The sequence below is a fragment of the Arachis hypogaea genome, chromosome 5 (genome assembly GCF_003086295.3).
Source record: "Arachis hypogaea cultivar Tifrunner chromosome 5, arahy.Tifrunner.gnm2.J5K5, whole genome shotgun sequence".
Taxonomy (NCBI): Eukaryota; Viridiplantae; Streptophyta; class Magnoliopsida; order Fabales; family Fabaceae; genus Arachis; species Arachis hypogaea.
Window position 1 is genome coordinate 35,923,863 of NC_092040.1, and position 14,239 is coordinate 35,938,101.

Consider the following 14,239-nt stretch of genomic DNA (forward strand, 5'->3'; position numbering starts at 1 on the left):
ATTAAAAGTTGTAATTTCTGTGTTTATATTTTCAATTAGACTATTAATTAAAAAAAATTATTTTTATTTATCAATTTTGTTTTTTATTATTTGTATCATAAATTTTAGTCTTTTTTGTAATATTTTTTTCTGATACTCTCTCATATATGTTATTATTTTTAGAGTTCTTATTATTTTTATACATGATTTTTTTTACCGCTATTGTTGTTTTTTTATGAGATTTTTGTTGTTGTTTTATATTATAATTCTATTAATCCTATTAAAAAGACTAAACTAAATAAAAAATTAAAATAAAAATAATATTAAAGTCATAAGGAGTAAAAATTATAATTAAAACAATACTAGAGAGTAGTCAGAATACTACAAAAGGTACTAAAATTTAAATAATTTTTTATTAATTTAATTATTTTAAATTGTAATTAGGTCTTTATATTTTTTTCTTTTTAATTGAGCAGTATAGGAGTGCAGTTAAAAAGAAAGAATATATAAGAATCTAATTAAAAATTTGATAAAATTATAAAAACTAATAGAATAATTAAAATTTTTTTATCTAAACAAATTTGTATTAATATAATTCAAATAACATTTAATTTATTATAATTTATTTTGATATAAAAATTTTCAACCATAAACTCTATTAACACTAACTCATTTTTAATTAAAAATAAATTTTATTCAAATTATAATATACTAACTTTAATTTGAATACACACAAATATTGGAATTATCCAAAAATAATAAATGGCGGTGGACATAATAATTAATTAAACGTTACATATTTAATTAAGCGTTGACTCAATCATGGAATAAATTTTTTTCAAATGAATCTTATTTGTTGGCTTTTAATTTTAATTTTTTATTTATTATTTCAATTATAAATTTCATATAGAGAATGAAAGCTACACAAACGGAACAAAGAAAAAAATATATTATTTATTAGTTTATTTTTAGTTAATAATTATAATCATTTCTAATTATTTAATTAGTAATAATTTTAAAATAGGTCTCTATATTTTTTTTAATTGAGTAGTATAGAAATGAAATTAAAAAATATAAAAATCTAATTATAAATTTCATAAAACTATAAAGACAAATAAAATAATTAAACTTTTTTTATTTAAAAATGACTTTAAATAATATAATCTAAATAATATTTAATTTATTATAATCTATTTTGATATAAAAATAGTCAAACATAAATTTCGTTAACATCAACTCATTTTTAATTAAAAATTAATTTTATTCAAATTATTATATACTAACTTTAATTCGAACGGACAAAAATATTAAAATTATTTAGCGATAATAAATAACGATGGACATATTAATTAATCAAGTGTTATATATTAATATAGCGATTTTGGTCTAAAAATTAAGCATCGACTCAGCGATCTAATAAATTTTTTTCAAGTAAATCTTATTTGTTGGCTTTTAATTTTGATTTTTTTATTTATTATTTCAATTTTAAATTTGATATAGAGAATGAGAGTTGCACAAGCGAAAAAATTTTCCCGAGAAAATTTTTTTTATTATTTATTAGTTTATTTTTAGCTAATAATTATAATAATTTTTAATTATTTAAAAAATATTTTTATATATAAATACATTATGATAAATTTTTGTACACATAATATCTTTTTATTATTAATTAAATAATTAAAAATTATTAATATTATTGACTAAAAATAAATAATAATAAAAAATTTTTTATTAACATTTTAGAAATTATTAACTTTTTATATTATTACTAATTAAATAATTAGAAATTATTATGATTACTAATTAAAAATAAACTAATGAATAAAAAAAATTTCTTAAGAGTTATTTCTATTTCTTCGATTGTCGTAGTTTTTATTCCCTATGTCAAATTCAAAATTAAAATAATTAACAAAAAAATAAAATTCAATAATAAAAAATAGTCCATTTTATATCATTTTTATTTTTAGATAAATTACATAAAAAATTTTAAGTACAAAAAAATCCAGCTTTTTGTATAGAAATAGTTAAGTGTTTTATATATTTACTATTTTTTTATTTTCTCTATTTAGTGAGAGATTAAATGTACATCTTTTTTTCGTGTAAATTTTTAATTATCAAAAGAAAATGGTAAGATATAAATAGTATATTTAGTTTATTATTAATAACTTTATATCGTACATTTAGTTTGTTTTAAAGTTTTATTTTTTTGTTTGATTATTTTTTTAATTCGAAAGTAAATACAATTCTATAATTTAACGTATGTTTATTATCAAAAATAAAAAATTATAAATTTTATGTTCACTTTTTCAATTAAACTATTAATTAAAAAAATTATTTTTTATTTATCAATTTTGTTCTTTATTATTTGTATCATAAATTTTATTACTTTTTGTAATATTTTTTTAATATTTTCTCATGCATGTTATTATTTTTAAAAATTTTATTATTTTTTATTTATATAAATTTTTTTTACCGCTATTATTATTTCTTTATTGTATGGAGTTTTTTTGTTATTTAATATTGTAATTCTATTAATCTCGTTAGAAAGACTAAATAAAATAAAAACTAAAATAAGTCAACGAAGTTATAATTTAAATACCAGTCTACTTATTTAGAGGCTATGGGTTAGCAGTGTAGGAATGTAATTAAAAAGAAAAAAATTATAAAGATCTAACTGCAAATTTGATAAAACTATAAGAACTAATAGAATAATTAAAATTTTTTATCTAAAAATAATTTTGAATAATATAATCCAAATAATATTTAATTTATTACAATCTATTTTGATGTAAAAACTATCAAATATAAACTCTGTTAATACTAACTTATTTTTAATTAAAAGATAATTTTATTCAAAATACTGTACAGTGTATACTAACCTTAATCCGAACACACAAAAATATTAAAATTATCCGACAATAATAAATGGCCGTGGACATATTAATTAATTGAGCATTATATATTAATTAAGTGTTGGATTTTAATAAATTTTATTAGTTGATTTTTAATTTTAAATTTTTTTGTTGATTGTTTCAATTTTAAATTTGATATAGGGAATTAAAGCCGCACAAATGGAGAAACAACTTTCTCGAATTTTTTTATTATTTTATTTTTAGTTAGTAATCATAATAATTTCTAATTATTTAAAAAATATTTTTGTACATAAATATATTAGAATGATTTTTTGTACACAAATAATACTTTTTATTATTAATTAAATAATTAAAAAAATTATTAAGAATACTAATTAAAAATAAATAATAAAAAAATTTTATTCATTTTAGAAATTATTAACTTTTTTGTATTATTACTAATTAAATAATTATAAATTATTATGATTACTAGCTAAAAATAAACTAATGAATAATAATTTTTTTTTTCAAAAAAAATTATTTCTCCATTTGTCTATTTTTTATTCTTACATCAAATTTAAAATTAAAACAATAAATAAAAAAAATTAAAATTAGAATCCAACAAATAAATTTTATTTGACAAAAACTTATCAGATCGTTTAAGTTAACACTTAATTAATTAATATACCCACCGTCATTTATTCTTGTTGGATAATCCATTATGTTTTAAATAACTAGAAATTAGTATGATTACTAACTAAAAATAAACTAACAAAAAATAAAGAATTTTTTAACTTGAAACAGTTGTTTCTCCGTCAGTTTAGCTTTTATTCCTATATCAATTTTAAAATTGAAACAATTAACACAAAAAAATTCAAAACTAAAATCTAATAAATAAATTCCATCTCACAAAAAAAACTTATTAAATACTTTAAATCAACACTTAATTAATTAATATGTCCAGCCTCATTTATTATTGTTGAGTAATCTTAATATTTTTGTGTGTACTCGAATTAAAGTTAGTATACACTGTACAATAATTTGAATAAAATTTATTTTTAATTAAAAATGAGTTAGTATTAATGAAGTTTATGTTTGACAATTTTTATATTAAAATAGATTATAATAAACTAAATGTTATTTTGATTATATTTTTTAAAATCACTCTTTAAATAAAAAAATTTAATTATTCTATTAGTCTTTATAATTTTATCAAATTTGCAATTAAATTCTTATATATATATATATATATATATATATATATTTTAATTGCATCCTTATACTGCTTAATCAAAAAGAAAGAAAAATACAAAAGCCTAATTGTAATTTTGACATAACTATAAAAATCACCAAAATAATTAAACTAATAAAAATTTATTTAAATTTTAATATTGTTGAGTACTTTCAGTACTCTTCAGTATTCTTTTAATTATAATTTTTACTATTTATAATTTTAATATTACTTTTATTTTAATTTAATCTTTCTAATGAGATTAATAGAATTACAATATAAAGCAAAACAAAAAAATTCTATAAAAAAAATAACAAGAGCGTAATAAAAATTCATATAAATAAGAAATAACAAAAACTCTATAAAAATAATAACATATATGAAAGAGCATCACACAAAATATTATAAAAATAAAAATAATAAAATTCATGATACAAATAATAAAAGACAAAATTGATAAATAAAAAATAAATTTTTTTAATTAATAGTCTAACTAAAGAAATAAATACAAAAATAACTATTTTTAGTTTTTGGTAGTGAATTTAGGTTAAATTATAGAATCACATCTTATCTTTATCTTTAGAATGAGAAGAAAAATAACCAAATAAAAAATAAAATTAAAAAAAAATTAAAAAACAAATATAAAGCTCTTAGTACTAAATTAAACACATACTTTATATTTTATTTTTTTTTATAATTAAAAATCTACACGTAAAAATGATATATATCTATTCCCCCACTGAATACACAGGAAATAAAAGAAAGGATAGGTATATAAAACACTTGCTATAATGCTATACAAGAAAGTAGATTTTTTGTTGTGCTTATAAAATTTTTATTTAAATTATCTAAAAATAAAAATAATATAAAATGAACTATAAAAGACACCATAAAAAATATACTTGTTAATTAATTAATTATTTAGTAAATATCTTTTATTTATTTGATTTGAATAATGAGAGATTTTATACTCAGATTTCTATTATTTTTCTTTTTCAAATTAAATATGCTCTATTAATAATTCTTATTTTTATTATATATACACACGCTTCAATCTAGATGACAAAATTTTATAAAATTGGATAAAAATTTACGTATAGTTATTTTTATATATAATTATCTTTTATCTAAAATTATTAATTAAAAATAATTAAATAATTAAATATTTTTATTAAATGATTATTTAAAAACTTTCACACAATTACATGCATAATCGTAACTATCAAATGTTACACAATTTATCCACAGATTGTGCGACTTCTAGACTTTCATTACCACTGCTCCTCCGCTGGCTTGCCTCCGATGACCTCCACAACTCTTTCTACATACGGGAAGGAACGATCACCTTCAACTTAAAACAGGGACTATCAACACACAACTAAATTTAAATATAATATGATAATAGTTATTATTATATATTATTTTTTTTGTTTTTTTAATACTAATTTAAATGAATTGGTTTTAAAGAAAATAATATACTGATTTCAAATGAGCAGTTCTAAATTAAGTGATATATTCAGTCGTCTATTAACGAGCGAGTTAAAATTATATTTGAAATCGCACATCTTTTTTATTATTTGAAATATTTTATTTTTAAGAGTTGGTCCAATTTAAATTATTAATACTTTTATTATTTTCAAAAATTATATTTTTATATTTACATTGTAAACAAAATAAATTAATATGATATAAAATAGTAAATACACTATAAATTATATATCTCGATAAATAAAATAATTAAATTATTTAAACAAATTTCTTTAAATTTATATAAAATTATGAAAATAAAAAATATTCACAAATATGTACAGAGAAATTAATTTAAGCATTTAAATCATAAATTAAATAGTTAATCCAATCTAATCCTTTTGTTTGACTAGCAATAAGATAACAGACCACATGTGATAAATAAAAAAAGATAAAAATTCAAACTGAATAAAAAGATACATTAAAATTGAAATAAAAATAAAAGAGATAAATTGAAATTGAATATGAAGAGAATTATTCTACTTTTTATCTAATTTCTTGATGCAATAAAAAAGGACTTCACAACTTAATTTGTTCACACCATAGTTTAAAAATTGAATCGAAGAAATTCCTCAATCTTTTACCTAATTTTTACATCATGATTTTATCACGAAATCAACAAGAGATTTTCAAACCTCTAGTCACTAAATACTGCGACTACAATAATTAAAGAGGTATTTATAATCTTTTATTAAATTAAAATAAATAAAACCTTAAAATCTGCAAACACAAAGTCTAACCTAATAAAATAAATAAAAATAAAAATATATTAAAATAAATTAATAATTTTTAAATAATATTTATTTTTTTATATTATTTGAATCAGATATGGACATGGCTCCAGATTAATGAAGACGGCACTTTCATATTTAACCTTCCCTGTTGCGAGTGTTATGAGTATGGGCATGGCTGCTGATCTGCTGCATCTGCAACGTATATAACATTGTATATGAATGGCGTTTCCACATCTCTTCATCCACGAAAATGAACAGAAAAAGTATAAGGAGTCAAATATTCATCAATTAAAAATTAAACAACTTAATTAATAATGATTAATTTTAAATTATTTTTTAAATTCAAAATTTGATTAGTAGATATTAATGACATTTTTTAATCAAAATTTATTTCAATTTATTTTCACTTTCACTCAATATTTACCACATAAAATTATAAATTCTAATTCCTCTTCCCAACGCTCTACGCTGCCGCGGTTTCGTCTTTGTCGCTAACGTCACCGCAGCAGCGTCTTCGTGCGCCATCGTCGTTCGTCCTTGCATCTTTTTCCACCACCTCATATGCCATTCGTGCAGGAAAGACAACCACCATCGCACTTCTACTTCACCTTCCTCGTATCCCATCGCGACTCCCCATTGCTTGCCACTTGCACTCCACCTCACGACTCTCCATCCGTCGCGATGTAGCCACCGCCAGGTCTCCATTCGCGACATGCGATCAACTACTCCAATTCATGGCGACTTCTCTACTCGTTGCAACACGCCACTGCGAGTCTCCCACTGTCCATGCAACACCATCCAAGACGTCGTCGCCGGCCACCCTGCGGCTCTTCTTCTCCTTCTCCTATTTGGTTTTGAATGATTTTTTTAACTAGTTTTTTATGATTCTTTTTATTAGTTTTGGAGGATTCTTTTTCCTATGTTTTGTATGTTTTTCTTAGAATTTAGATGATTCTTTTTATTAGTTTTGGATAATTTTTCTTTCTATGTTTTGTATGTTTCTTTCTTAGGATTTGGATGATTCTTTATCTTATGTTTTGGTGTTTTTTTTGTTTTTTGGAGTTTTAAAATTTTTTTTAGAAAGAGAAATTAGTGTTTGCATAATAAATGATAAAAGGTGAATTAAAGTACGAAGAGACAATTAATAATTATTAGTTTTGTATATTTTAAAAAAGGAAAAAGCTCTACATCCAGGTAAAAATTATATGGATGGTATCCAAGTAACTTTCACTCCACACCCCACACCCCCGTTTGTTTTACACGCGCCTCTTATAACCTATATAACGAATCCTTATTTTGCGTTATCAACGTTTCTCAACGTAAACATTTTCATACAACGTAAACCTCTTTCGTGTTCTTATTCTTTCGCGTTTTTCTTCTTCTCCTTCTTATTCTTCAACCTAATTAAATTTGTTGTTCTCCTCTTTCACGTTTTTTTCCTCTGCATTATGGATCTGGATTGATTCAACGCAATTAGCTTCGTCGTTAATCTTCTTCTTCGATCTGCACTTTTGAATTGAAACAATGAATGAATCAACTTCCAATCAGTTGAGTGAGTGCGATTTTGATGATTCTTCTGAAATGCATCAATTTGATGAGGTTTGGATTATTGAATTCTGAATCGAATTTAATGGAATAAAATTGCTAATTTTGTTTGAAGTGAATTGAATGGACTGAGGTGATCTACATCTGAGTTGAATTCAATTGAATTGATAATATGTAACCGTGAGTAATTGTTAGTGTCAGTAAATGTGAGTAACTCTGAATAAATGTGAGTAACTTTTCGGTTCGGGAAGTACTAAAGAGGTGGTTCATCACATTCATGTTTTCGGTTCGGTCCGCAGAAAGTAGTCTAACAAAAATTAGACCAATATATTCTGTTTTCTTCCCTAAGCACTATATAATTGTTTCACCGTAATTAAAATTTTGGTTCACCATAATTAAGACTTTGGTTGACTATGCAGACCAGCTGTTGTGGATGAAAAATTTGTCCCAAAGGTGGGAATGATTTTCAAGACACTAGAAGAAGCTGGAAAGTTGATACGTGGTCAAGAGGGCATTTTCGTCATCTTAGAGCTAAAGGACAGAGTGATAATCTTGTCATATTCAAGGATCTAAATTCTAGAAGAATTGTGCCATGCCAGTCTTGGACATCTAGAAGACTAAGAGTCCGTCTCAAAAACAGTGGTGCTGAAAGGGCAATAATTCACAAGGCCTATTGGGCTAAGTCAGGACAGCAAGAAGCCCAATAATGCTTTTCAAATTCAATGGGAGGCATAATTTATTATTAATTTTTGAATTTTTTAGGCATTTATTTTGGTTTGTTTTGGTGTTAGAGTTTGTTAGAAGATTTGATTTACTTTTGATTTACTGTATTTTAGGGATTTTAAATTTAAATCAAATATGATATAATCTAATAAAGATCAAATCTGATTTAAATTAGTTATCATATCTTTAGGATTTTGAAATTTAAATCATATCTAATCTAATCCAATAAGATCAAATCTGATGTAAATTAGTTATCTTATCTTATCTTTTAGCTAGTTTATTTGGGGTCTATTTAAACACCTTCTGGTGAGACAATTTACATAATTTTTGATGAATAAAATTTTTGTAGTGCTTTATGCACGTTTTTATTGTGTGATTAAGTGAGGTCAAGGTTCTGAAAATCGGACCGGACCAGTCGGTTCGACCGGTTTAATCGCAAACCGGCGACGCAAGCGGTCTGGTCCTCCTCTAATAATCGGCAGACAAAAAACCGCTTGAAAACCGGTGAACCGATCGAAAACCGACCGGTTGGGTTGGACTGGTGACCGGCCGGTTCTTCTAAATGGCGCCGTTTTTGTAATTGTTTACAAAAATAAAAATTAAAACCCGACCCGACCTAGGGCCCACTCGCGAACCCAACCCCTCTTCTTCCCACGAGCCTGATTCGTTCATCTCAGTCTCACAGTGAACCCTAGCCCTCCTCCTTTGAACTGAAGCATTCCCAGGCTCCTAGCCCAATAGCCCTCCATCGTCACCGCGGTCTCAGGTCGTTAGTGCCACCGCCGTCGCCTGGTCTTCAGCACCAGTAGCCCTCCATCGTGACCTGGTTCCCAGCCTAGTAGCCCTCCATCGTCTTCGCTGGCCTCTCGAACCCAGGTGAGTGACTCGTCGTCTTCATCTTCTCTAAACTTCCTCTTGAATTTTTGTTCCATAATATTAATTCTTCAATTCATCTTAGGTCTGCGTTCTTCGTTCTTCGCCTCTTCGATCCTCTTTGGTCTTCAATGTTCTTCACCCTAGGAGTTTTTTTTCCTCAGTTGATAGTTTGATACAAAAACATGAAGACATTCTTCGTTTACCCGTTATGTGACTTTTATTAAATTTATTGCTGTTTTAGTGTTTTGCACTTTTGCTGCTTTATAATTGTTAATTTGTTACTCTGTTTTAATCTGTTACTTTGTAATTGTTAATTTGTTCTTCTGTTTTGTTAATGCTGGAAAGTGGAAACTTACTCTGTTTTGCAATATTGTTGAATGGCTGAATGCTGTAGGCAGAATTGCTAATATGGTCTTGTGTTGTGGTTAAGAACATGCTGTTAATTTTCATTGTGTTTGGCTCCTGCTTTAGGTTAAGAACATGGTTAATACTATTGTTGAATGATTAACTCTGCTGCTACTGCTGGGCTGTACTCTGTTTGATTTTTTTATGCTGTATTGAAAAAAATTATGCTTAAACTTTGATAATTCTTTGTTAATTTATGTTAAAATTTTGATCAATCTGCTGTCTGCTGAAAATGTTACTAATCTTTGTTAAAATTATGGTGAGGTGTGAGCTTTTATTTGTTCAATGTAATCACTTTGTTAAAATGATACTAAAGCATGAGCTTTTATCTGAATGATTAAGTCTTCTCTGTTGCATTGAACTAAATTTATTTATTAAACTTTTTTGTTAAATTTCGCTAAGTTGTATCTTGTTTTGAACTGATTAAAATGATGATGGAATTTTTATTATTGAATTTTTGTTGTTAAATCTTATTTCCATTGAAAAAAAAGAAACTAAAAGGAGAAGAAAGAAACTATAGAATATTAAGTTAATTCCCACAGAAAACATAAGCAAATGTCATGAGTTATGCAAAATATATAGACCAGTAGCATAAACAACTTACATGAATTCCATGTATTGAAGTTTATTAATGATCATGTTTCACAGCAATAGCATAAGCGAATGTCAATGCTTCTAAAATTATAAACTGTTAGTATCTATTTTTGTACAATTATTCTCTCTATTTTAAATGTTGAGTATTGCTAATTTATGAAATGTTAGTGCTCAATCCCTGCATATTTGGTCTATGTTCACTTATCTTTTCAAATTATTTGGTTGCCAAAGAATCAAGGAGTTTTAATTTTTATTTGTTTTTTTTAATGAGCTTCAAGTCAATAAAATTATTGAATGTGACCTCTATGATGTATTGCACATAAGATGCTTTTCCATTCAAATTTAACCTTACATAAAGGACATATATATTTGGTAACAATTGTAATTGGAAGCTTTCAACTGGTACTTTCTCATGTTTTTAGAGTTTTTTATATTTCTAATAAGCTTACTTATATAAAGCACCTTATAATTTATTTATTATTCTATTCTAAAATGGTTTATCTGGTTGAACCACTGGTTGAACCGGTTAGACCAGTGAACCAATGACTAGAGCGATTTGATGACCGGTCTAGTTTTCTAAACCTTGAGTGAGGTGAGTGATTTGCTTTACTTGTTGCATGGAGAAGATTGAGTGATTCAATTTTCATCCCTCTGATCTAGGTTGTCTTTGAAAGTCTAGTAGGGAAAACCCTTCCGGTGACCTAGGTTGCTAAGAACAAGTTTCTTAGAGGTCTAGTAGGAAAACCTTTATCTATCTTTTATATTTTCGCTGCGTCGCCAATAAATTCTTCTTCTTGATGTCATTCTTTTCTTGTCCCCTTTTATTGAATAATTCTTATCTATTGTGATATAACCCCTAACTCCTTATCTATTGGGGCTTAGGAGTTATATCACAATAGATAAGGATTATTCAGTAAAAGGGGACAAGAAAAGAATGACATCTAGAAGAAGAATTTATTGGCATAAAGAGACGCAGCGGAAATATAAAAGATAGATAAAGGTTTTCCTACTAGACCTCTAAGAAACCTGTTTTTAGCAACCTAGGTCACTGGAAGGGTTTTTCCTACTAGACCTTCAAAGAACCTATCCTTGATAACTTATATCATAGGGATGAAAATTGAATCACTCAATCTTCTCCATGCAACAAGCAAAGCAAATCACTCACCTCACTTAATCACACAATAAAAACGTGCATAAAGCACTAAGAAAATTTTATTCATCAAAAGTTATGGAAATTGTCTCACCAGAAGGTGTTTAAATAGACCCCAAATAAACTAGCTAAAAGATAAGATAAGATAACTAATTTAAATCAGATTAGATCTTATTGGATTAGATCAGATTTGATTTAAATTTCAAATCCTAAAGATATGATAACTAATTTAAATCGGATTTGATCTTTATTAGATTAGATCAGATTTGATTTAAATTTAAAATCCCTAAAAATACTACTAAGCAAATCAAAAGTAAATCAAATCTTCTAACAAACTCTAACAACAAAACAAACCAAAATAAATGCCTAAAAAATTCGAAAATTAATAATAAATTATGCCTCCCATTGAATTTGAAAAGTATTATTGAGCTTCTTGCTGTCCTGACTTAGCCCAATAGGCCTTGTGAATTATTGCCCTTTCAGCACCACTGTTTTTGAGACGGACTCTTGGTCTTCTAGATGTCCAAGACTGGCATGGCACAATTCTTCTAGAATTCAGATCCTTGAATATGACAAGATTATTATTCCTCCCCTTAGCTCTAAGATGACAAAAATGCCCTCTTGACCATGTATCAAAAGTTCTACAAACATTATTCCAAACTTGCTGGTTTTTCTACCAAAATCAGGAACACGACTCAGGACGGAGACAAGATTAAGAATTAACTAATTGTATGCTCTAGAGAGGGGAGGTGGAAATCAAAGATATCTCCAACTTTGAATACAAACCCTTCAATTGGGTTAAATTGTCTGGCCAGAATTTATGTACACATAATGAAGGATGTTGGTCTTTAGACAATTTTCAAAGTTGTTTTGAATCACTCATATTCTTGTTGTCCAAAGCAGGCTGAGATGCTTAAACAACATAGGGAGCTTAGCATGTTCGTGCGTCGCACCATTAAAACCCACGAGGAAGCCAGAATCAGACTGAGCAAAACTTACCAATCATTTGTGGCAGCAGCTAGCAGCCACCGTGAACTAGGTTTTATAGAAAAAGATGTAAGGAATTACATCACAAGGAAAGTACAGAATATTTTCGAAGAAGACAATGCCAAAGAATTTAGGAAGCACCTAGTTAGAATGAAAGAGAAGAACCAAAATTTCTTCTTTGAGCTCAACCTTGAAGGTGATCACTGCATTAAACATGCATTCTGGGCTGATGCAAAAAGCAGGGCTGCATTTGATTATTTCGGAGACATGGTTTCATTCGACACCACCTATAACACAAATAGGTATCTGGTTCATTCAAACATATTTTTGATGTTCAGTTAGTGTATATATTTTGGTTTACCAACTTGTGGTTGTTGTTTATGCAGGTACAATTTGGTTTTAGGTTCTTTTGTTGGCGTGAATCACCACAGCCAGTCGACACTTCTTGGATGTGTGATGATGAAAAATGAGGACATTCAATCATTCAAATGGCTATTTGAGTGTTAGCTACGTTGCATGGGAGGGAAGGCACCAAAAGGTATTCTTACCGCTCAATGCGCAAAGATTCAAAGGGCAATTGAGCTATGCATGCCAACAACAATTCACCGCTGGTGTATCTGGCACATCATGAAAAAGATCCCAAGAAAAATAAATGGCTACAAGGGACACATTGATATTGAACAAGAGATGAGTCATGTTGTTTGGAACTCGTACACAAAAGATGCATTTGACAGAAACTGGAATGATTTCCTCACAAAGTATGGTCTCGGAGGCAACAAGTGGCTTTCAGGTAATTGAGATTTCAATTCGAATTATTTTTATGCTCATATCTTTTTTTCCCAAAAGCATGCACTATTTTCGGTTCACCATACCTTATAAGTTCGGTTTGGTATGCAGAGATGTACGAGGATTGGCATATATGGATTCCAGTTTACTTGGATTACCACTTTTGGGCCAGGATGAGAAACACACAAAGGAGGAGAGCGCATTCATTTTTCAACAAGTTCATCACACGGAATAGCTCCTTGAGACAATTCGTGAAGCAACATGACAATTGCCTCACAAGTAGAGAACAAGCAGAGAGAAAATTCGATGCTGCAGATTTTCACACCGTGATACTGTGCACAACAAAATCATCAATAGAGGCACAATTTCAGCATGTATATACCCATGAGAAGTTCAGGGAAGTTCAAGCTCAATTCAGAGGTAAAGTGAATTGTATCACAAGATCAATGCATTCAACCCTAGGTTTCATAACATATGAAGTCATAGAGCAGGTTCCCAACTCCACATTCAACAAGTTTGTCATTACCTACGACGCAGTATCACGAGATGTAAAGTGTCATTGCTTGCTATTTGAGTCTTGAGGCATATTGTGCCGCCATTCCCTAAGCGTCCTAAGCTTTGAGCGAGTGCATAATGTGGCACCGAAATACATATTAGAACGTTGGAGCAAGAACATAAAGAGGAGACATACACACATCAAGAGCAACCAAGATGAATCTCTATTGGAGCCAAGAAGTAAGAGATTTGACGAATTGGTGTTTCGGTCGCACAATATATGTGAATTTAATTCTAAGTGTGAAGAGTTGATCGGAATTTTGCACCGAGCATTTGACAAGGTCATGGCTGAGAT

The 14,239-nt window shown here is 27.2% G+C and overlaps 1 protein-coding gene across 1 annotated transcript; it reads left to right on the forward strand.

Annotated features, from left to right (window-relative positions):
• The first annotated feature begins 13,119 nt into the window (after positions 1–13,119).
• Positions 13,120–13,970, forward strand: LOC140184887 (protein FAR-RED IMPAIRED RESPONSE 1-like). Its single transcript, XM_072238082.1, has 2 exons — positions 13,120–13,393; positions 13,501–13,970. Exons 1-2 carry the CDS (start codon positions 13,120–13,122, stop codon positions 13,968–13,970), a joined length of 744 nt encoding a protein of 247 aa, XP_072094183.1.
• Positions 13,971–14,239: the final 269 nt, after the last annotated feature.